Source organism: Callorhinchus milii, unplaced genomic scaffold (genome assembly GCF_018977255.1).
Source record: "Callorhinchus milii isolate IMCB2004 unplaced genomic scaffold, IMCB_Cmil_1.0 Scaffold6, whole genome shotgun sequence".
In the NCBI taxonomy this organism is placed as follows: Eukaryota; Metazoa; Chordata; class Chondrichthyes; order Chimaeriformes; family Callorhinchidae; genus Callorhinchus; species Callorhinchus milii.
The window spans coordinates 3,085,438-3,107,451 of record NW_024704747.1 but is presented as its reverse complement, the minus strand read 5'-3'; the positions used below and the strand labels follow the sequence as shown (position 1 = coordinate 3,107,451).

Sequence of the window (22,014 nt, the reverse complement as noted above, 5' to 3'; positions counted from 1 at the left end):
TTATTACATATCATTGCCGTGCAATATAATATCCGCATTATTTGAGCACGACATTTTGATTGGATGTAATTTCCGAATTTTGTAAACTGGGTTACGGGACTCTTTAAGTATACATTCCTCTTCAACATTGACATAAAGAGGCTATTTATGACTTGTTTTGTTCAGGAAACGTGTTACAATTTTAACTGTTAGCTCACCCATTACACCTGTGGGATGAGTTATGTTATGAAAGGATAATCAATAACTAACTCATGCCAAAGCTGTGAACACTCACAATTGTCTGAAGTAGTGAATTTCCAAATATGCCTTTGTTTTCTTCACAGAGAGTCCTTTCCATTTGATCAACAGTTCAACATTCTTATGCGCTTTATTGTCGATCAAACACAAACACCTAACCTCAAGGTTTGTATGAAAGTTATAATGTACAGGCTAGATTTATGTAATATTAGTATTTAGAGAAGAGACAATAAAAACTACCTTTGGCTATTTTTTGGGGATTTTATGTCAAATTAGTTTTTCTTTAAATGGTTCTATCTTAAGTTCTTTCAACTGGTTAGACTTCAGCAGTAAACCGTTGCATGCTCTGGGATCCCCAAGCCCTGGATCCTGCCGACTGGCGCCTAGCACTTTTTGGGGTTAGGTAAGCAGAATGCGTCCCTCCAGAGAGAAAGTGCCCATTCCAATCCACAACAATCTGTCTCTGGAATTTCCATGTGTAATTGGCTGCCGCGTTCGCCCACAAATGTACAGTCAATTCACTTTACAGTGTGTTCTGTGAAGCGCTTTGGGACGTCCTCCCGACGTGAAAAGCGCTATATCAAATGCGAGGATTATTATTATTATAGGTGGGATACATGGAATTCTCAGCTTGGTTGGGACAGTCTTAAGCAACGGTGATGGATTTCCGCGTGTGTCAGACACCTGGCTGACCGAAAAAAAAAATTTTTACATACATTATCATTGAAAACTCTGTCTTGTTTTTGTTTTAACTCTATATTTATTTAAACCTCTTTATTTTAGGTTAAAGTTGCGATCTTGAAGTATATTGAGAGGCTGGCCAGACAGATGGACCCAGTGGACTTTGTTAACTCCAGTGAGACCCGTCTTGCTGTTTCCCGAATCATAACCTGGACAACAGAACCAAAGAGCTCTGATGTGAGAAAGGTAGGGAGTAGTTTATAGAATGTGTTATGTATTTTTACAACAATGTGGTGCAATCCTGGTCTCTCCCCTTACAATACCTCTGTTATTGTGCCCCATCCACTGCGACAGCAGTGAAATGAGGGAAAATTAACTGCTGCACTCACTGCGTGTTTTTTTTGTTACCCACTTTTAGCTGAAGGTGCAAAACGTACCTTACCGCAATACCTGCCTGTATTGCAGGAAGGTTTCAGTGAATCCTGAGACGGGCCTTGAAGGAGGCAAGGGAGTGGGCGAGGCAAAGGGACTTGGGATGGAGTTCCAAAGGGTGGGGGCAGAGAGGTTGAAGGCCCAAATGCCTTGCCCCTTTAGAAAGCAGTTAGATACAAAAGGATCATTCCATCTCACAGATGGCAAATAACTGGGCAGTTTTAAAAAAAAAAAGTCCTAATTATTCTTCCAAGGTCAGAATAATAAATAGTTCCTAAGTCGTGTACATGCAAAATAGTCATTTTATTTAGTTTGCTACTGGAATAATTATTCAAAGCGGACATTAGTGTCATAACTACTGCTTACTCAAGTACTGCAATGGGTTGTGAAGTTCAAACCACCCTTTGGTAAATATCTGTACTGTTGGTTAGATTATAAGAGTACTTTTAATCAGAATACAAAAATAGTACCAGTGACACAATTTGTGGAAAAATGCTCTCATGTATTGATCTATTTTATTAAGAAGCATTCACATGAATAATATATAAACCAGTCATTTAGAAGCAAGTGTTTTTGTTCAGTGGGATTGCTTCCTAGTTATGGTTTTAACCATTTTTAAATACTGCGAAACCATACTGTAAAAGTTCCTCAGGGGTCCTTTGGGCAACCCTTAAGGAATTTCATGTTGTTAAAGATTTGGCTGAACTCCCAGCTCTTGACTAAAGTTAAAAATTAAGTGGCATTCAGCACTGATGAATTTGGTTCCACGTGTGCAAAGCTCCACAGCATTACACTGGTCCTCGGATGAGATCGATGCTGAGGTGATATGATTGAAGTCAGATGCCTGTAATGTGCTCCTCCATAATGGGCATCATATTGAAATAGAGAGTGCAGTGTACAGTAGAACTTCACTAATCTGGTCAATCAAGGGACTGGGCAAAAGTGACCTACTTAGTGAGATGACCTGATTCCTGAAACGGGTCAGGGGTTTTAGGTCACTGATAGAATATTAACGGCATTGGTAATGGACAAGGGTTGATGAACATTCAACAAACATAGTTAGCAATCTTATTTAAATAAAGGCATTGTCACATTTAAAACAAGAGCTGTCATGTATAGCCTGCCTTTCGAGAATGCATCCAACCTGTGTTTTGCCAATGCATTGATCACAGCTAACTGTCTCTGACTTTTCGCTGTTTTTGATTAAGTCCACTCTCCCACATAAGAACAACTCCTTCCACGGTGGTATGTTTACAGCACGTACCAAGAATTGGCCGCCTGAGCTCAGTTAGGCTGCGGGCGCCGGGCGAAGTCGATTTTCCGCTCGCACTGCTTCCGCGATCCCAACACTCGCCGAGCATGCGCAACCTGAGCCCACTCCGCCCACCATAGCAGTGTTGAGGAAACAGTGCGAGACGCCCAAGACCTAGGGCACTGTGTACAGGTTAGAAGGAGGGGGGAGTTTGTACCGAGTTTGAAGCGGAGGAGGGAGCTGTAGCAGCCACAATCAATGACTTTTGTCCTGATTAGTGAGGTGCCCGGGTTACTGAAGCTGAACATTGACAATGAAAGAGACTGTGAAAATGTGCCTGCAAATGAGAGGCGGCTGGATGACCGAGGTGACGGCAAACCAGGTTTCTACTGTAATTACATAAGCAATCTTTTCTTCCTCTTCCCCCCCAGCCACACCTTCAGCATTTCAAAGAAATATCAATCCCATTCACAAAATTGCTGCATATTTTGGAGAGAGATCCCTTGTTGTGAATGAAATATCCAGGAGCCATGACTATCAAGCCTAGAAATGGGAACTAAGCCAGTAGAACATTAATTTTGTAATTTTAATCGGCACTATTCTGTTCACTCAAGTTTCTGGTTTTGTTGTTATGATGGTACTGTCATTCCCCTAAATTCTTACAAATTCTTTTGAGTTAATTAATGAGTTCCTCTTGCGGTGGAACCTGATAAAGCAACATGGGATTTCTTCAATAAATTAAAACCCTGATTAACCATTCATTATTAATATTAAAATGGACAGGCTTAGCATTCACTGCCCTGCTATACACAGTCATGCATATTTGTGTTGGAATCTCATTGAACAGATTTAAAGAAGTTTCCAGATATTTATTTCCTGAAAGCAACTCGGTCCCTTAATTGGGGAACTTGTATCTTTCAATGTACTTGTCACTTCAGCATTTTTGGAATACATTAAGGATTCATCAGATGTTCATATTTTTCTTCCACTTTCCAATATTCTTAAAATGGTAGCGCAACTGAAACAGCTCGTCAGTAACTGAGAACACTTTGTTGTCACTGAGAATGCTGAAAGATGATTGATATTCTACCACGGTTCCTAACATTTTATGACCTTCCTTAGTTCTGATATTCCTCAGGAGCATACCTTGGAGCTGTGACTTATGCCGTAATGGCTAACAAATAAGCCACAAATATAATTGATCACGTGATTTACATATTTCTATGTTGTTGTAATTATATTGACCTGTTGTGACTGTCCTCGCCCCACGTTTAGAATGTATGGAATGTTCAACCTTTCAAAACTGTTGGTCATTTCTAGTCAATTTGCGGGTCAAGGAGAAGAGGACATTCCGCTTATGAATTTTCTGCAGCACCCATTTGACCAGACATTTTCTCGTAAGCGGTTTGCAAAAGGTTGTGGTCTATGAGACTAACTTGTACAGAGAAGATGAGTGAGGATGGGGGTGGAACTGAATTGTCTGGAGGAGGAAATAAGAGTCAAGTATCGCAAGTAAAATAACATACAGTCATAATCCATCTAATCTCTGATAGATTCATGTTAGGCATTGCAAATCTTGCTATTAAAAGTGGTGACCATTTGGTAGGTCAGGAGTAGCCTTGAAACTATAGATGTTGTACATCAATAGTACAGAATTGGGATCAATTGATTAGTTCCATGATTCTGGTCATTTACATTGTCCCATTCTGTATTTTGTCCAGGTGTTCAGCAATTATCGAGTGTTGAATGGTTTTACGGGGTGGGGGGGAAATAAGCCAAGGCACGTTACTTGTCTTGGGAAGGTCATAGTTTTAGGTTGTTTATTGGCAACAGAGGACATGCTACTGCATTTCTGCTGAAATAAATGAGAAAGTGCATTTACACCATTAACTCCTCCAGTTAGGGAAGTAGTAACTTTGCCGGTTGTAAAATTGTACCTTTTGGAAAAGTACCAAGAAGTGTGTTTTGAATGTGAAGACTGGATAAAAGTGCATTGACTGAAGGCAGTGGGCAAACTGTTGTCTTAACCCTTAGAGTGGTGGCAGATTTACAGAAACTCCCACAGCTGCTGTGATGCTGAAAGCAATACTAACAATGCAGTGTAGGACATTGCAGCGTACAAATTGGCTGCCGCTTTTGCTCACAAATACACAGTTGCTTCACTTCACAGTAAAGTCCTGTGAAGCACTTTGAGACGTCTTGACAACATTATAAGGTGCTATATCAAATTCATGGATTATTATTACAATATTGCAGCAATAAAGCTACCCAGATATCAGCATTAACACTGAATAGTAAAACTAATTACTGAAATGTTAACACTAACATTTCAAATACTTTATCTGAGCATCTCACTCTCACCCATTTCCCTAATCTCTTCTATTCCTACTTATTTTGAATTTATTTTTTCTCTTATGTTTTCCATCACATTTTTAAATTTAAGATCTAATTTTTACCCAGTTTCTACCATTTACTTGGATGGAAGCAACATTTAAAATACAATTACAATACAATTAGATTTATATAATGCCTTTCATATGGAGGATGTCTCAAAGTGCTTTACACGGTTGGCTAGGCACCTGTGCAGGGTGGAGAGGGGGAAGAAAGATGACCAAAAGAGCAGTCGAAAAGGCAAGTCTTAAGAGGAGCTTTAAAAGTGGAGAGAGAGGGACAAGTTATAGAGATGGTTGTAGAGTCTGGGATGTAGTTCCAGAGAGGGGGGTAAAATGGCTGAAAGCTTCCCTCCAGTGGTGGGGCAGATTTCGTGATGGATACCCAAAATGCCAGTATTCACGGAAAAAATAGCCTTTTGCTGAAAACTTGCTTTATGGCTAATGAAAAAGCACTGATGTTTGCATTATATAAATCTATCCGATTTAATCTTTGATGCAAAAATTTAACTTTTCTTCAGGAGTTTAAGGGTTTAGTACATGAGTGAATGGATTATGAGTTATGAACAGAATTAATTGCAATTCAAAGAATTATAATAATCCTCATCGAATTTTCGTTTAGGGCTTAAAGAGCAGGTGTCCTGTGGAACATTAAAAAAAACAAATTATGGCAGAGAGATTGTACATAGAAATTTCTAGTGTGACACTCAAAACGAATGCAGTTTTTTTCCATCTGTGTAGTTGAGAAATTATTAATTTTTCGCTCCAATACACCACACACTTTGTCAAAAAATATTCACCATAAATTTTCTAAAGGAATTTCCAGTAGGGCTGAAAAAGCAAACATAATGGTCATGCGAAATGTGAGTTTATCGTTGTGTGTGATTACAAAAAAGGTTTTGTTAGGAAGTGGGTTTTATAACCAAACATGCATATTACCGTTGATCCCACTCAGGTCAAGGAAAATGCTCAATCCCTAATAGCTCCATGAGTCAGTTTTATGTTTCACTACAGGGCATACTACATTCTGTTGTTGATCGTTTCAATTCACTGATCCATAACACAGTGTATATTTTAAACTAAATGGCCTTGCTACAGCATAATTCTGCATAAATCTGCCATCGATCTCTTATTTTAAAATAGATTACAGTATAGGAAGGAAAAAACATTATTCCCAATGTGACCTTTTATAGAAAAATAATTACTTTTAGATTTCTAGGAGACCAAATTTGTTTTAAGGCAGTATATATACTGTACTTTGCAAGTAACGTATTTGACTTTATAATCATTTTGGTTAATAGTTGTGTAGCACAAGCATCTACAGTTTTGTAATTGTCGACAAATCTCAGGACCATGTTCAGTCAGGCAAATGTAATAAGAAAAATAACATAAATTTTTTTATTGCCAGTATATTGGTTCATAAACAGTCACAGCAGCACGGTGTAAGAACCAGCTGAATATGCCCAGTGTTCAGCTGCTGGGGCGAGCAATTGACTCCACTGAGTAACTGCAGTTTGTCGTGAAATACTCACTGAAGCACTAAGTTCTAAATGTTGTGAACTCTTTGTTCCTGCGCGATTCCATATTAATCCCTGCCTCTCACCAGAAGACATTCTGAATCATAAAAAGCCATTCAATAAAAATGATTTTATTCATAGCAAATTGCAGTTGAATATGAGAAAGTTGGGCTTCACACGTGTGTACCGAGACCCTGCGTATACATGCGCGGACACACTGGATCAAACACGCTACACTCCTATATTTTGTTATTTATAAAATGGTTCCTCTTCTAGCTTGCCTCTGACCCTGATGATACTTTTGAATACTAGTTGATGAGCAAGTCGAAATTTTCAGTCAGTGTTTCATTCTGATACGAATAAAACCTGTGGCCCTGTGAACTGAAGTGTGGTGATATTGGGCAATGAGATTCTCCAAAAGCTTCACTAATTCCCCAACGTGACTGGTGGGTGGAATATCTGACTTGAACCAGTTTTATTAATTTTTAAAGCAGTCCCCACTGGGTTCCATTGAGGGGGGGGGGAGAAAAAAAAGCGTGGTGAGACTGGTTTAACAGCCCCAAGCCAGCTCCCTGTTCATAGTTTAAATCTAAAGCAAGTGTGTGGTGTAGTCAGCACTGGTCCTATGTCGGCAGAGGCTATCCATCATCATGAAACACAAGTCCTCTCCATTTCACAGGAGAACACTTTGGGTGACTATTATTCTTGTCTGGTACTACTGGATTAAAAATAGAGTCCTTCGAAAAGACCCAAGGGAAGCAGGTACTTTACATGTGAAGTATTTTCTCCTCCAGTAATCTTTTTCAAATTGGTGGGTAACAACCATACTGCATAGTTTTGAAAAACCTGCCTGTCAACGCAAAGCCTTTTTACAGTACCTCCGTGCATGTTTCCTCAGAAAAGAATTGCGCTAGTGTTTAAGTTAATCCACGGCGCTGAATGTTTCTGCAGATGTTTGAACTGCTCACGAAAAATGCAGCAAGTATATTTCCGATAGAAAGGCTAACAAGGTGATTAGCACAGGGTGAATTGAAACCGCATTTACTTGATTGTTTCTGTCCAAGATGTTGTAAGAAAAAAAGAGCGTCTTGCTGAAGTTGATTACATTTATTAATCTTATTGTAGCAGATTGAAACCCGTGGCATTGCTTGCAAATAACAGAGGAGTCTTGCAGATGGCTTTCTTGCCTTCAAAGTTCATGTAAACTTTAAATTGATTATGATTTATAAGATCATGTAAAATATTGGCAATGTTTAGGATTAGTCGACGGGATGCATCTTATTAATTATGTTGCAAATCATCGTCGCAAGAATAAAATAGTTTTGTTTAGAATCTTCCAAGCGTTTGGCATTCCAGTAGTGAGCAACTTTAGTTTCTATCCTGGATATATTAGAGGCATTCGAATGTACAGTATTGGCAGCAAATATGCAACAGAGTGAATGGGAAACCTCAAGCTTTGCTGATCACATGCACTAAGGGAAGTAACACTGCTCGGTATGCATGAATGCTGACATGTCTGGATGAATTATGATTTACTGCTCTGTACTGCAGTCTGATAGCCAAAAGCCAACTTTTTCCAGTCATCTGATTGAATAGTGTTGCAAGACTGTCGAAGTTTGTTGTTTTCTGTCAAACTGGTACCAGGGAAAAAATCATTGAGCTGCATTAGTCCTAGGAGTAAAATACTGGCAAAGGATAGAAAACTCCCATGTATCCCAGATCTCTTTTTTCTCTCTCTCTCTCTCTCTCATTTACGAGCTGAATAGAAGTAAATTCACGTTGTAAGTAAAGCTACTTGATTAGATTTCAGTCGTTGATGCCCAAAGAAGATATTTCACCAGCATTAGTTTCAGTATACTTCCACTTTTTGGGGAACAATTCTGGAAATGTGTTGATGTTTCAGGATTCATGTGATTTCATAAATTACATTCAGTCCAGCTGTGTGCTTTGTAATTGCAATATTGCTATAATTATTTCAGCGTGCATCAAACAGTTCTTATTTGATTTGTTCTGTTGCTGGTTACTGTCGCATATGTAGCATTGGACCTTCATCTATCACCTGCTGAATAAAGTCTGTGATCTGGCGTTAAGGGCACAAAAATCCAACAGTGGCTTTGCCAGACAGAAGAATTCAATGTTGTCAGTTTATTTACGCTTTATAGAAGTTATCTGACCAGCTTCAGTTTTTGCAAGAAAAGTGTTTGGCATTACTTTAAAAATTGATCTTGTGCATTGCTTTATTCCTTCAATTCCACAAACTTTTGTGTGATATTACTTAATGGACTGAATTTATTCAAATTACCATTTGTTTGACAAAATCAATCGAACATATGGATTCCAAATTATTTGGCAACTGTTGCTGCAACTGAGAGCTGTAAAAGGTGCTAATACACTCACTTTTCCTACTTGCACTAGGCTGTTCTTCACCAATGGGCAACAAGAATGTGCTTTGTTCTGCCATTTCAGACGCTACAGTTTGCAACCAGATTTAATTCCCGCATCAGGAATAAAGAAAGGAATGTACTTTCAGCCAAGGACACAAAAGTTATAAATTTGGTTGCCCGCCTGAAAGACAAAAGCTAACCTCTCTATAGCTCCCTGTTGCAAACGCGCTGTGAAATGTCCAGTCGACTGAACGACCGATTACTTTCTGTCTTGATTTGTCAGCTTTGATATAAATTTGCTTAGTCGTGGAACTGCTGTTTACTGTATACTGTAATGTGTCTAACACACTTCCCACCTGTCAAACCCAGAATATGCATAATTGGTTGAGTGATGAGGTGTTGGCCAGGTCCTGTTCGAGTACCTCCGGGCCTGGTGAAACTGGCCTGGAAGAAAAGTGTAAACAGGTAGAAAAAAAATCACACGTACTAATCTCAACCACCACTGCTTTCCCCCTTCCCCCCCCCCCCCCCCCTTCTTATACCATCGGCTCTTTTTAACTCAGCTGCACAAGAGAGTCTTGGCCTGACTGCTTCAAAACTGATGACTTCTGTGTAACATCCATGTGTTTTTTCAGTCTGCACTGTGTTCAGCACATAGCTGGTGTTCTTTGGGGACAAGGTTTGTTTTGGAGTGTTATTTAACAATATCCAGCATTTGGGCCCTGCCTTGCTGACTGCTGTTTGCAATGTTGGAATGCATGCTCATCTGTTAACAAATAGACTCAAAAGTGGATTAACAGTTCTATAGGGATGTGAGCAGTCCGTGGCATGGGTTTATTTTGGAACATGGAATTTGTCTTTTCAAAATTCACCTATTCTAACAAATGTGAATTGGATTTCTGCTAACAAATTTACATTTAACTCTGTATTAAATTTTAGCCTCAAATGATTCATAGGTTTGTTTATAAATAAAAACAGTAGCACTCTTTAAGATATCTAAATTTATGCCCTGATACAATCCATTTCTCTGTGCTTACACTGAGTTTGGAATCAATGTTCTGATAACGTGAACAAAGAGGGTAGCTTCCCACTGAAAGTAAATCTTTCATGTGTTCGTCAAATATCAGAACCAGATAAAGAGAATGAAAATGTATCCAACATTTCACAGCATGCTCCATCCAGCAGGTTTTTATGATGCATCCAGCCAGTCAGAAACTAAAGGTGCAAGTTGCAGAACTAGGTTTCCTTTGAAACATTGACTGCGGACTTTATGCTCTGTCTGCTTGTTACGTTACTAGTCTTTTAAAGGAAACTTGTCGTATATTTAAGATAAACGGGGTGTATTATAAAAAAGTTATTGACTGGTTTACCCTTTATAATGTGACTTTTTTTTCTTAGAAAGAAGTCAACACCTATACCTTTACATTAAAAAAAATCATTAATTAAAAATAGTTTTTATATAGTTGTATGTTTCGATAATATCTATTACTTTAGCTGTATAAATCATATCACTGGAAAGATCAACGCTGTCCTTCAAGACGATTGGCAGTCCCAAGTCAACTAAGTAGGAACCCAGTTGTTAGTCGATTGATGGATCGCTTTTCTGGGGGTAATAATTCCTTCAAATTTTTTTAAAAAAACTTGTCACTTCAATCCACGACTGTTTGTGGGACACTGCTGTGCGCAGCAGTGGCTGCCGTGTTTCACCCACAAAATGTACAGTCAATTCACTTTACAGCATATTCTTGAAGTGCTTTGAGACGCCTCGAAGATGTGATAAGGCGCTATATCAAATACAAGGATTATTATTATCAAATATAGGAATTCCAGGCTTGCAGACCAGAAATTTCTGATCATTATTGCCTCCTTTGAAAAGCTGAGCACAAAGTGGTGACATTTGGTGTTTGCAAAAATGTGCTCACTTTTTTTTTTAAAAAAGCCAATAAGTTTTAAATAGTTCAGCAAATGCTGGTAAGGAGCACTCAACTCTTCAATTGGGTGATTTTGGTGTCTACGTGGCTTAATTAGATGCTGCAACCATGTCTTGGGGCTAATGGGAGTACTCTGAAGAATTTTCAATGCAGTTCATTTACTTTTTTTGTGCCTATAATAAACATCTCCTTTTGGTTTTGAACAGGCTGCACAGATCGTACTGATTTCTCTGTTTGAGCTGAACACCCCTGAATTCAGCATGTTACTTGGTGCCTTGCCAAAAACATTCCAAGACGGTGCCACCAAGCTCCTACACAACCACTTGAAGAACTCCAGCAACACCAGCGTGGTATGTGTTCTTAACCATTCACAAGCAGGTCCTTCAATGGTAATTGGAAGGAGGTGTCGGATGGGCATTATTGGGTTGTACAGATGCCAATAGAGTAACTTTGATTTCCTGCTTCCCCTCTCTTGTCCTTGTATGAGGAAGGAAAAAGTATATAGCCTAGACTTGAGAGCAAAATTGACTCATCTGCTTGGGGTCTTCGGAAGAGCTATCCAGCTAGTCCCACTCTCCCGCTCTTTCCCCCTAGCCTGGCGATTTTTCTTTCTTTTCAAGCAAATATCCAATTCCCTTTAGTTGTTGTCGTTCTATACTTCACTATATTCATGGTTTGCTTTTCCCCACTGCAGGGATCACCCAGTAATACAATGGGACGCACGCCTTCACGACACTCTAGCAGCCGAACAAGCCCCCTTACATCTCCGACCAACTGTTCCCATGGAGGGCTCTCCCCAAGGTAATGCCATGTTGTAAATTTTTGGAAATTCCCTAATAACTGTTATGTTTGCAGGAATTTTCTGGGCCACGAGAGTAAACTGCATCGTAGAAAATAATAATCTCTGGCAGTTTTCTTTGTCTTTTTGATTTTCAGAATGGGAGAAAAAGTCATAAATACCTTTTATTTCATATTAAAAAAAATCCTTTTTTTATTTCATCAGTTTACCTTGCTGCCTTTTTCACACAAGCTACTGTGGTTCATTACTTGCAAATTCTGTGATGGACACAATTTTTGTAAGAATATGTTCTTTTTCAATTTAAAAACTCTTGTTAATTCTTTGCATGAAATTAGCGCATTGAATATAAGATTCAGATTCTGAGTCATCTCTTCTATCGTGAACTGCTTTCCAGATTTTTTAGAGGTTATTCTATTTTAAAAAGGCTTTATAGCATTTGAAGAAACATTGCCATAATATTTCCCCCCCTTCCATTTCATTGGCAATGCACATGTGAACTTGTGCAATTTCTGTTTACTTATTCAATACCTTGTTCTTCAGCGCAAACCCTTTTATTGCTTTGAAACAGTGTTCATTCTGAAAGTGCAGAGCAAAGAAACACATTAATCCTGTTTCATAGTTTTTTTTAAAAAAATTATTGATGGGAGTTGGTAAACCAAATATGTGCTATTCTCTTGGTGAGATAAACTGGTATTTCTGTCTTATTTCACATTTTAAAAGCATGGTTCTTAGATAAATTAGCACTATTAACTTCTGGTTACAAATATAATATTGCTAGTTTGAGGAACCGGTTTATTAATAGAAATCTGATACCAAAGTGGAACACTTCATCCGAGAAACCAGTAGGTTCACGTATAGATTACATTTCCAAACAGGATTGAATGGATACTGATTATTAGTTGTGTTTAATAGGAGAGATATTTGCCCAGGTTCTGTCACTTGGAATTTTTGTCTTGCATGCCATTATTTTGTGTATTGAAAACGCGAGCAATTTAGGTTCATGTGAACATGCAGGTCGCTTGCAGTTTGTACATATCAGGTATCTTCACGTCATCACTTTTTTTAAAAAAAGTGGTTTGTTTCAAAGCGACCTCACCACATCGAGTGGTATGATACTGGCTGACGAGGCATTCGGCTTCACAGTGACTGGCAGCAGAAAAAATAGTGACGTGTGCCAGTGAGAGGAGCATACTTCTTGGAGCTCAAGCATTCACGGGAGCTTAAAAACCCACAGCCAAACAAAATCCTGTTTTGTCGTTTTTGAAACCATTCATTTCTGAGCTTTTAAGCCAGCAAAAACAGCTCGAGTCGTCCCAGGCTGAAATTGTGCATCTTTTTTTTATTGCCCGTGATGACAAATGACAGTCGAGGGATTTTCAGCGGGTTATCATTATGCCCTGTCCTTGTGGGTGTCGAGTGATGCATGGGATGCAGCACAGGAATCCTTGATTGGAGCCAAGCAATTCAATTCATCTTCAGTTTTGATGATGGCATTTTCCTGCAATCGGCTGACATGGGTCATGCTGCTCATCAAAACCCTGTTAGTCAGAATACTGCTCACAAAATGCTAAGTATTTCAATGCAATTTATGGCCAGTTGGGATATATATATAATATATATATATAAAAATAAAAACGGTGGTTGGTGGCACTTTTGCCTTTGGTTCAGAAAGTTATGGGTTTAAGTTCAATGTCAAGACTTGAGAAAACAGGACTTTAATCAAGTGCAATACTGAGGGCAACCTGGATTGTTGGAGGTGCTGCCCTTCAGGTGAGATGATGAAACCAAGGTTCTGTCTGCCTGTTCAGTTGGATGTGAAAGATTCCATTACACTAACGGAAAAGAGGAGTGAGTTTCTCACGATGTCCTGGCCAACGAACCTCCAGATCAATTGATCATTTGCCTTATAACTCTTTGTTTGTGGAACCAGCTGGGCGCAAATCACAAGCAATTGGCTACAAAGTTATTTGAGTCATTTTGGCAATATTATGGGTGCAATATAAATGCCAGAATCATTATTATAATTGTATAGTTTTCAAATTCAGTACTAAACTAAATTGCAACTACTGTTCGAACAAAGGCATTTTCAGTCCAGTTGAATACAGTTCTATAATGTGAATTATCAAAATCGACCAGAAAAGACATACTTAGGGTGTGTGTGTACTTGATCCTTTAGTAATCGTTTAATTGTTCAGCAACTTTTTAAAAGGTGAAATAGAAGTGTTTTAACTATTGTGCAGGTGAGAAGAGACGAGGGCTTTAGAGTTCAGAGTGCAAATCTGTCGCTTCTAGATTCCGCACATGCCATTCTTCTGTATTAATGTTCCCATTATTCTATAGTTGAATTTTTGGAACGTTGTTTGGGAAAATTTAAGGCATCGTGTTCTGCATTATCTGAGGGACAGAGTGAAATTTTCACATAATTAATATCTCGTTTGTACCTCCAAATGGGATATTAATGATGTGAACATTTCACTTTGTTTGTAGCCATTGAATGTAAATGTCCTCATTTGCCCTGTTGCCCTCATAATGTTTGCCTTCAAAGTTTATTCAAATACTTGTTTAAAATTCAGTCCAGATATATGAATATAGTGGCCCTTCCTTCCCATCTAATTTACCAGCCTCAAGCTCGATCAGTCCATTTATACGTTTGACAAGTTTCACTTAGATGTGACCAGCAACTCATTTTGACATTGCAAACAATCGGAATGTTTTTCATGGTGTTTCTTGTATTTCTTTCTTGCTTATTCTTGATTTATTCAGAAATGTGCAGGTGATGCAGTGGGATAACACAATGTAATTCATTGTACTTATATGCCATGGGTTCAAATCCATGGGGTTTGAACTCAAGTCTCCCTCTCACTGCTAGCTACAAAGATTATATGAGTTTGCAGAGTTTTGGCCCATGTTCTTGTCGTCACAGATCCACAGGCTCAAAGTTGAGTGAGGTTGATGTTATTCCTGGGTGTTAGGAGTGTTCCTTTTCTTAGCATTGAACGAGCATGCTAATTTGCTAAGTACATTTACTTTGAGAAGAAAATGTGGATTTGTTTTAGTGCTGTAAGTGGCCAGGGAGTAGTGTATAGTTTTTCACCTCAAGATGATAATTATAGTTTTTCTTGTGCTGCAATTACTGGTTTCGACAGCTACAGTGAGAGAATAGACAAGCACAATTAGATTGCTGTTGGCAAATCTCTGAAAACCTTTGAGAGTCTGTCATTTTTTCTATTTTTGGATTGAAATTTTTTTTTCTCCGATAAAAAGATCTCTAGGGCATACTGTTTGGTTGATGTCCTGCCGAAATATGGTCTTCATTTCATCGTACAGTAATTCTCATTTCCACAAAAAGAGTGGATACTGGCATACCCCTCTAACTTGCTGTGGCATGTGGGTTTGTAATGCTACGACAATACTTTTCAAAGGTGATTCTGCTGTCAAAAGCACAATCATATATAAAGGTGCCTTTCTCCTCTGTGTTTTGTCATAGCCATTTACTTGTTATAGCAAATGATAAATTCAAGTTGATGGGGTCTAATATGGCGAATCCTTCAATAAGGAAATCAAAAGTAAGTTGTGCCAACTCGCTGGAACTCTACTCTGACACAATCTACAATCAAACTGTTAATGTGGGTTAATGTAACGTGTGTTATGTACTCCCAGTCACCAGAAGAAGGTCCTACTCAGATTCCTGATTAAGTCACAAATTGCCACCTATCAGACCCCATTATGCAGATTATCATTGCTCAAGCTGAACATAAATGGGACCAAAAGGATTGTTCATTTGAAGTTCAGGTGCTGAAGTCTGTAAAACCCCACATGTACTTAGCACGTTACTGAAAATGTGTCTTTAGGTGCGTGCTGTGCAATCACTGTGCCTTCGTGTGTTGTGTGCTAGATTAACCCTGGTGCTGCTTGCTTGGATGAGGTGTTCTGTTTGCTATTTTGCTTCTATTAATGTTCTTAAAAAGTATTCTCCAGTAAAGCATGACCAAAAGCCACTCGGAATATGGTTTTCTTTCTCTTTTTTGCCTTTCTCGTTCTCTCTTTCACTGACCGCTCTGTGACTGCAGTCGATTATGGGGTTGGAGTGCAGATGGGCTGTCAAAGCATCCCCCCACCCCTTCTCAACCTCACTCCATCCCCACAGTTCCTATCCACAAGACCTTCAGGCGTTCTTACTCCCCCAGGTAACTAACCCCCTCTCCAAACTTTTCAAAATGCCTCGTTTCATCAGGCGACTCTTTATTTTGGGCTTTAGCATGGTTTATTGTACGTTTTTTGAGTGGCTACTGCTTTTGTTTGCTCTAATTCATTGCCATGTTTTTATTAATCTGCATCTTTCCTTCAAATAACAACTGCTTTTTTTTTACTACTTCATGAAAAGGAACCATTGCAACTGTGAATGTACCATCAGAGCTGAATATTTCATTTATGGTTGGGGTAACTGATAAACAGCAATACAACTGAAAGTGTTTTTTTTTAGTTATCTGTGCATAATCGAATAATGTTATGCAGAATGCTGCCATGTTTGAAATGTCAGCAATGCTCTACCAGTTCATGTTGGATTTAGTAGCGATTGATTACTCACTGACTGCTTTCGTCCTTCAGCATGCTGGACTATGACACAGAGAACCTGAACTCCGATGAAATCTATAGCTCTCTTCGCGGAGTGACGGAAGCCATTCAAAACTTCAGTTTCCGCAGCCAAGAGGATTTGAACGAACCCATCAAAAGGGAGGGGAAGAAAGACAGTGACAATGTAGGTATACTCGTACACAGCATATGGGATCATTAAAGCAGACTGGCAGAAGGAAGGCTGTTAATGATACTGATGCTCAAATCCTCCCACGGTGTGAGGGAATTATCCCCTCCATACCTCATGAACTGCACACACATTCCACTGGCTCAAAACCCTTAGCAGGCTGTGAGGGATTTATTTTTCAGGTGAGAAGAAATGAGTTGGTACTCACCATTTTCCCTCATCCAGGGATTATAGATGAGAATTACTATAATTAGTGTTTATGCATTTGTGTTGATTTTAATGTGTACTTGCAAAGTTCACAAGGAATCTAAAGAATTGTCACTTGTCATGTAAATGATATTTCCCTTGTTTATCCGTGTGCTAGTGTTCATTGCTCATCACAGAAATTACAGTGTGGAATGTTGCAGTTAGCTCACTCAATGCTGTATGCAGTTAATTCCAATTCCTGTTCTTTCCTGTACCTTTTTTTCTCAATATTTATACATTTATTGGCCATCAGTGCCATTCTCGATGCTTAGTCAATGACGAATGCACTGCTGTACGCAATTGGCTGCCGGGTTTCATCCACAAAATATGCAGTCACTCCACTTTACAGTACATTCTGTGAAGCGCTTTGAGACGTCTCGAAGACGTGATAAGGCGCTGTATCAAATGCAAGGATTATTATTTGGAATAAGGTTCACTTATGACCCCAGTTGTCTGCATGAATATCTTTAATAAGGTTTATCTTATACCATTTTTGGTTCCAGGTCTCTCGCGATGGAGGAATTGCGTCCCCATCCTCTGACATTCGTGGAGGAGGGGAACCTATGGAGGGCGGGAGAACAGCTCTCGACAACAAAACCTCTTTGCTTAACACTCCTCCCCCGCGGTGTTTCTCTGGGCCTCGGACTCGGGATTACAATCCATATAACTATTCAGATACTATCAACGCTTTTGACAAGACTGCGCTCAAAGAAGCCATGTTTGATGATGATATGGAACAGTTCCGTGATGGTTTGTAACATTTATTTTACTCAGTGTTTCGCTCAAAATAATATTAATATCCAACCTTGTTGGTTTACATGGGACAAATATGAATTGGAGAGCAAAGGAATTCCTTTGACTTAAAATACTTCGGCACATGTGTTTCTGTGAAAATAATTGTAAGTATTAGATTTACCCCTCACACACTTCCAAGATAACACTCTTGGAACTAGGTGGCCATAATAATATGTTCTCATAATTTTGCATTTGAGTGGTTGTTAACAGTGCCTCAAGAACTGTTTACTTACACTTGGAATTGAAACTACTTTAAGGTAGAAATGTCCACCTACTGTTTAAAATATAGATGTTACAGTTGATCGGTGTTATTCAACTCCATTCCTCTGTGTTTGTTGCACACTTTCTGTGGTAAGTGACATGCATTCATTTGCTAGAACATACCAAAGACTAGAGGATTACAAAAATCAATTTGTGGTCTGTGAAATTAATGGGATCTAAATTCAGTAATTGTAATTTATCAATTGTGGATGTGGGATAAGTTGCCATTTAAGCACCAAGTTCAGTTACAAATTTTCCCTACGAAATAATCATTACACTTTACTATAAAACCTTTTGAGCGCTTTGAAACATCCCCCCTGAAGTGCAAGGATTATTATTATCAAATGCAAGGATTATTGTTTTGCAATATATTTTATTACGATATGTGTTGAACTTGATTTACTAACATTATAATTTCCATATAACAAAAGTGTTATAAGTACTGGCAGGAGTAATTGAATTCTGCTTGGGACATGAATGTTCGTGGAACTGTGCCAAGAAAGGTAACTAGTCAAGGCTGCCTAATGTAGGTTGTTAGATTAGAAATATAATCAAGGGTTGCGCTTGATTTGCCTTTAGGGTTAGAAAAAAAAACTTTCACAGAAGATTGAATCAGTTGGGTTGAGTTCAAGAGAGAGCAAATTAGAAATCTTATTTGCGAAAGAACCCAACTTCATGGGCTGAATAACCTTTGCTTGTTCCAGGTATTTATACAGTCTTAAGTAAATACATACTTTTATGCCAATGTTCCTTGGAGCAACAAATCTGAAAATCGAACTTAAAATGGAACTTTAATTTTTCACCCCAATATTGCAATATTGTGAATTCTTTCCCCCAGCCTCTACCTGGAATTCTAGAGCGAGTATTCTCTTAGACTTTCCTTCCCTTTAATTAACACTATTTTTGTAAACTTCTGGCTAGGTCTTGTATCATATCGCTAGTTCTTAGATCAAGAGGAAGGTTTGCTTCAGTGGCATTGCAAAGATGATTAATATGCTAACTACTATATTTTGATCACTTAATTCACGACTATTTGTGGGACACTGCTGTGTACAATTGGCTGCCATGTTTGGCCCACAAAATACAGTTTACAGTATATTCTGTGAAGGGCTTTGAGACGTCTCAATGACATGATAAGGTGCAATATCAAATACAAGGATTATTATTATTATTATCATTAATTTGTCGTCTGTTAAAGACAGCGTGATTTGCCGTGTAGAGAGAATTCGTTGTTTGAACAATTTTAGCAGTGACAAATGATGCTTTCTCTCCACCAGTTCCCATCGACCACTCTGATCTGGTTGCTGACCTCCTGAAAGAACTGTCGAATCACAATGAGCGAGTGGAGGAACGGAAGGGAGCATTACTGGACCTCCTAAAGATCACCAGGGAGGACACACTTGGGGTGTGGGATGAGCACTTCAAAACTATTCTGCTTCTTCTCCTGGAGACCTTAGGAGACAAGGATGTAAGTGACACCACTTGAAGGTGGGAAAGCCACCGTTTTAGTTTGGGTACAACATGGTGGTTTCGACTGGAAACCAGTGCTGGATGCAAAATAGCCATGCAACCTGTTCTTCCGAAATGTGGATGGAAATTCAGACTTCTGTGGCCTTGAATTCAAACAAACGTTGCCATTTAAAGAAATAGAGTGAAAATTTTACAAGTTAGCCAACAAAAGTTGTTCCAAACCAGGCAAAAATTAACCAACGAGTATAATTTAGGAACACCCTGGGATTTTATGAAGATTTGATGCTATCAGAATTGCAGCTCTACTGTGCCTACTGTGATGAACATTTCTCATTTACTAGTTACCTAGGGTTCTCGAAACAAAAACTGAAGACACTTTTAATACATTTCAAAGTACATCTGACTGTTTCATATTCCACTATAATCAATTAAAAATAACAGAAAGGTTTTGAACCAAAGCCTATTTAATTGGTCAGAGAAACAACAACAAAATGCAATTATTTCGGGCCTTTCTCGTCAGGAGGACGTCACAAGGCACTGAGAACCACTTCACTGGATGGAACTCGTTTCATTCGTACAGTCCTTGCAAATCGTGGAGTCCTGTAGCTCAGTGGTTAGAGCACTCGCTTTGCAAGCGAGAGACCTGAGTTCAATTCCAGGCAGGGCGAAACCTTGGGCAAGTTTCCTTACTCCACACAGAGCCTAATAATAATCCCTCCAAAACAAAAACAATAATAAATTGGTCATTTTCAATCTACGACTGTTTGTGGGACATTGCTGTGCGCAATTTGGCTGCCGCGTTCGCCCACAAATATACAGTCAATTCACTTTACAGTGTGTTCTGTGAAGCGCTTTGGGACGTCCTCCCGACGTGAAAAGCGCTATATCAAATGCAAGGATTATTATTATTATTATTATTATTATTATAAATCGTGTACTTGTGACATGAGTTTACCAGGAATTACATGAACAAGTGATGTTTATGCATTTTGATCATTGATTTACTGCCTGAATTAAAGTATATCTATTTACTCTTTCAAGCACTCAATTAGAGCACTCGCCTTAAGAGTTTTACGGGAAATCCTACGGAACCAGCCAGCGAGGTTTAAAAACTACGCAGAACTAACCATCATGAAAACGCTGGAAGCGCACAAAGACTCCCACAAAGAGGCGAGTATAATTCAATTCAGATACTTCAACTTCTACCTTCGGTGTTGTTCATTGTCAACATACTTTGTTTCAGTAAATACTGCAGCAATTTACAAAATGGTTGTTTTTTTAAAAAAAAAATGATCAGCAGCATTATGGGGAAAAAAACAAAAGTTTCTTGTGTGAAGTAACTATTTATAGTGTAATGACATAGCTCAGTGTAATTTTAACTTTACATTGCCTATGTAATGTACAATGTAATATTCAATGTTTGGTGTTTCAAAGAAACAATGCGGGAGTCATTTAGGATTTAGAATGACAGCAGAGAAGAAGGCTTTGCTTCTAATTTTGATGTGTTTATATGCATTCCTGCATATGGGGTAAGCATATTATTTAGCTTGGTGTGGTGAAAGTTTAGCTGGCCTGAACGTTGCTGGGTATCAGTGGTTGGGTTGTTTATGTCCCTTGCAGTAGATTAGCCATAATAGCTGTAAATTCAGGCTACCAAGAATCTTATCATAGTCCAAAATTGCTTTGATGTCCTATTGCATCTAGAATGAATAATAATAATAATCCTTGCATTTGATAGAGCGCCTTAGTGTTGAGCCGCCTCAAAGCGCTTCACAGAATATATTCTAAAGTGAATTGACTGTATATTTTGTGGGCAAAGCATACTCTACACTTGGAAGATACAGAGAGCTCCAAAGCTGTATTGGGAAGAATGTTCTCTGTATATCGGACTGTGATTCCAACAGGAATTGGAACAAATTCACTTTGGCTTAAAATAATTGCATACATTGACCAGTCCCACTTGGAATGCCAACACTAAATGAATTCTCCATTATCCGGCCTTAGGTTAAACCAGTAAACGACAGAATTTGTACGATAGGAACCCGGGAGGAGTAGACCATTCAGCCCCTTGAGCCTGTTCTGCCATTCTATAAGATCATGGCTGATCTGTACCTCCACTCCAATTACCTTCCCGTGCCCCATATCCGTTGATACCCTGAACTTTCAGCATTCAGAAAACACCCCTGTGAAGTACAGCAACATTTACGATGTGCACTAACCGAGACTGAACGATCTTGTTAACATTTTTAGTTACACTGCGTTTAGTACATAACTGGTTTATTGCTCTCAAGTCTTTGTGGAGTTTACTCGCAACTGTCAGCCTTTCAAACAAGAGCAATTGAGGTACCTGCTTACCTGTGTTCTAGTTCACTAAAATTGAGGAATATTTCTACAAGATCTTTTTTGTTACATAAAGAGATTACGCTTCTTTACTGCCTATAAATTGCAGTGTTTTATGGGCCTCAAAACACTGTAACCTGGATATTTCTAAGTGCGTGCTTCAAATGCAAGGATTATTAAATTCAGCTGAGTGAGCATAATGCGCTTGATTTTTTTTGTTTACTTTTACAAGTACTGCTGCTTAATACAGAAGTGATCTTAACTGTCAGAGTTATCTCAAGGTCACATGTCAGCTTCTATCTTCCTTGTACTCTTTGATCGAAATGTGATGGTCCATATTTAGAATTCAGCATTGGGCTGCAGTTTCTAAGTTGACATGTTTCACTTAAAGACTTCACTTTCTTTCAACTCAATACTCTTTAGATTATGCAGCTTCCACTGGAACCTTGCATAACGGACATCAATCTCAGCCTTTTGTCATGACAAATGTTGCTTGCCATCCATGTGGTGACTTGCT

General features: G+C 38.8%; 1 protein-coding gene across 1 annotated transcript in view; it reads left to right on the top strand.

Moving 5' to 3' along the window:
* clasp1a (cytoplasmic linker associated protein 1a) overlaps positions 1–22,014 on the top strand; it is a 130,472-nt gene that overhangs the window by 101,960 nt on the left and 6,498 nt on the right. The window contains 8 exon segments of the mRNA XM_042336477.1: positions 324–402; positions 1,021–1,164; positions 11,031–11,174; positions 11,519–11,625; positions 16,232–16,382; positions 17,135–17,381; positions 18,965–19,155; positions 20,199–20,327. Of these exon segments, the coding sequence (XP_042192411.1) occupies positions 324–402; positions 1,021–1,164; positions 11,031–11,174; positions 11,519–11,625; positions 16,232–16,382; positions 17,135–17,381; positions 18,965–19,155; positions 20,199–20,327 (1,192 nt within the window).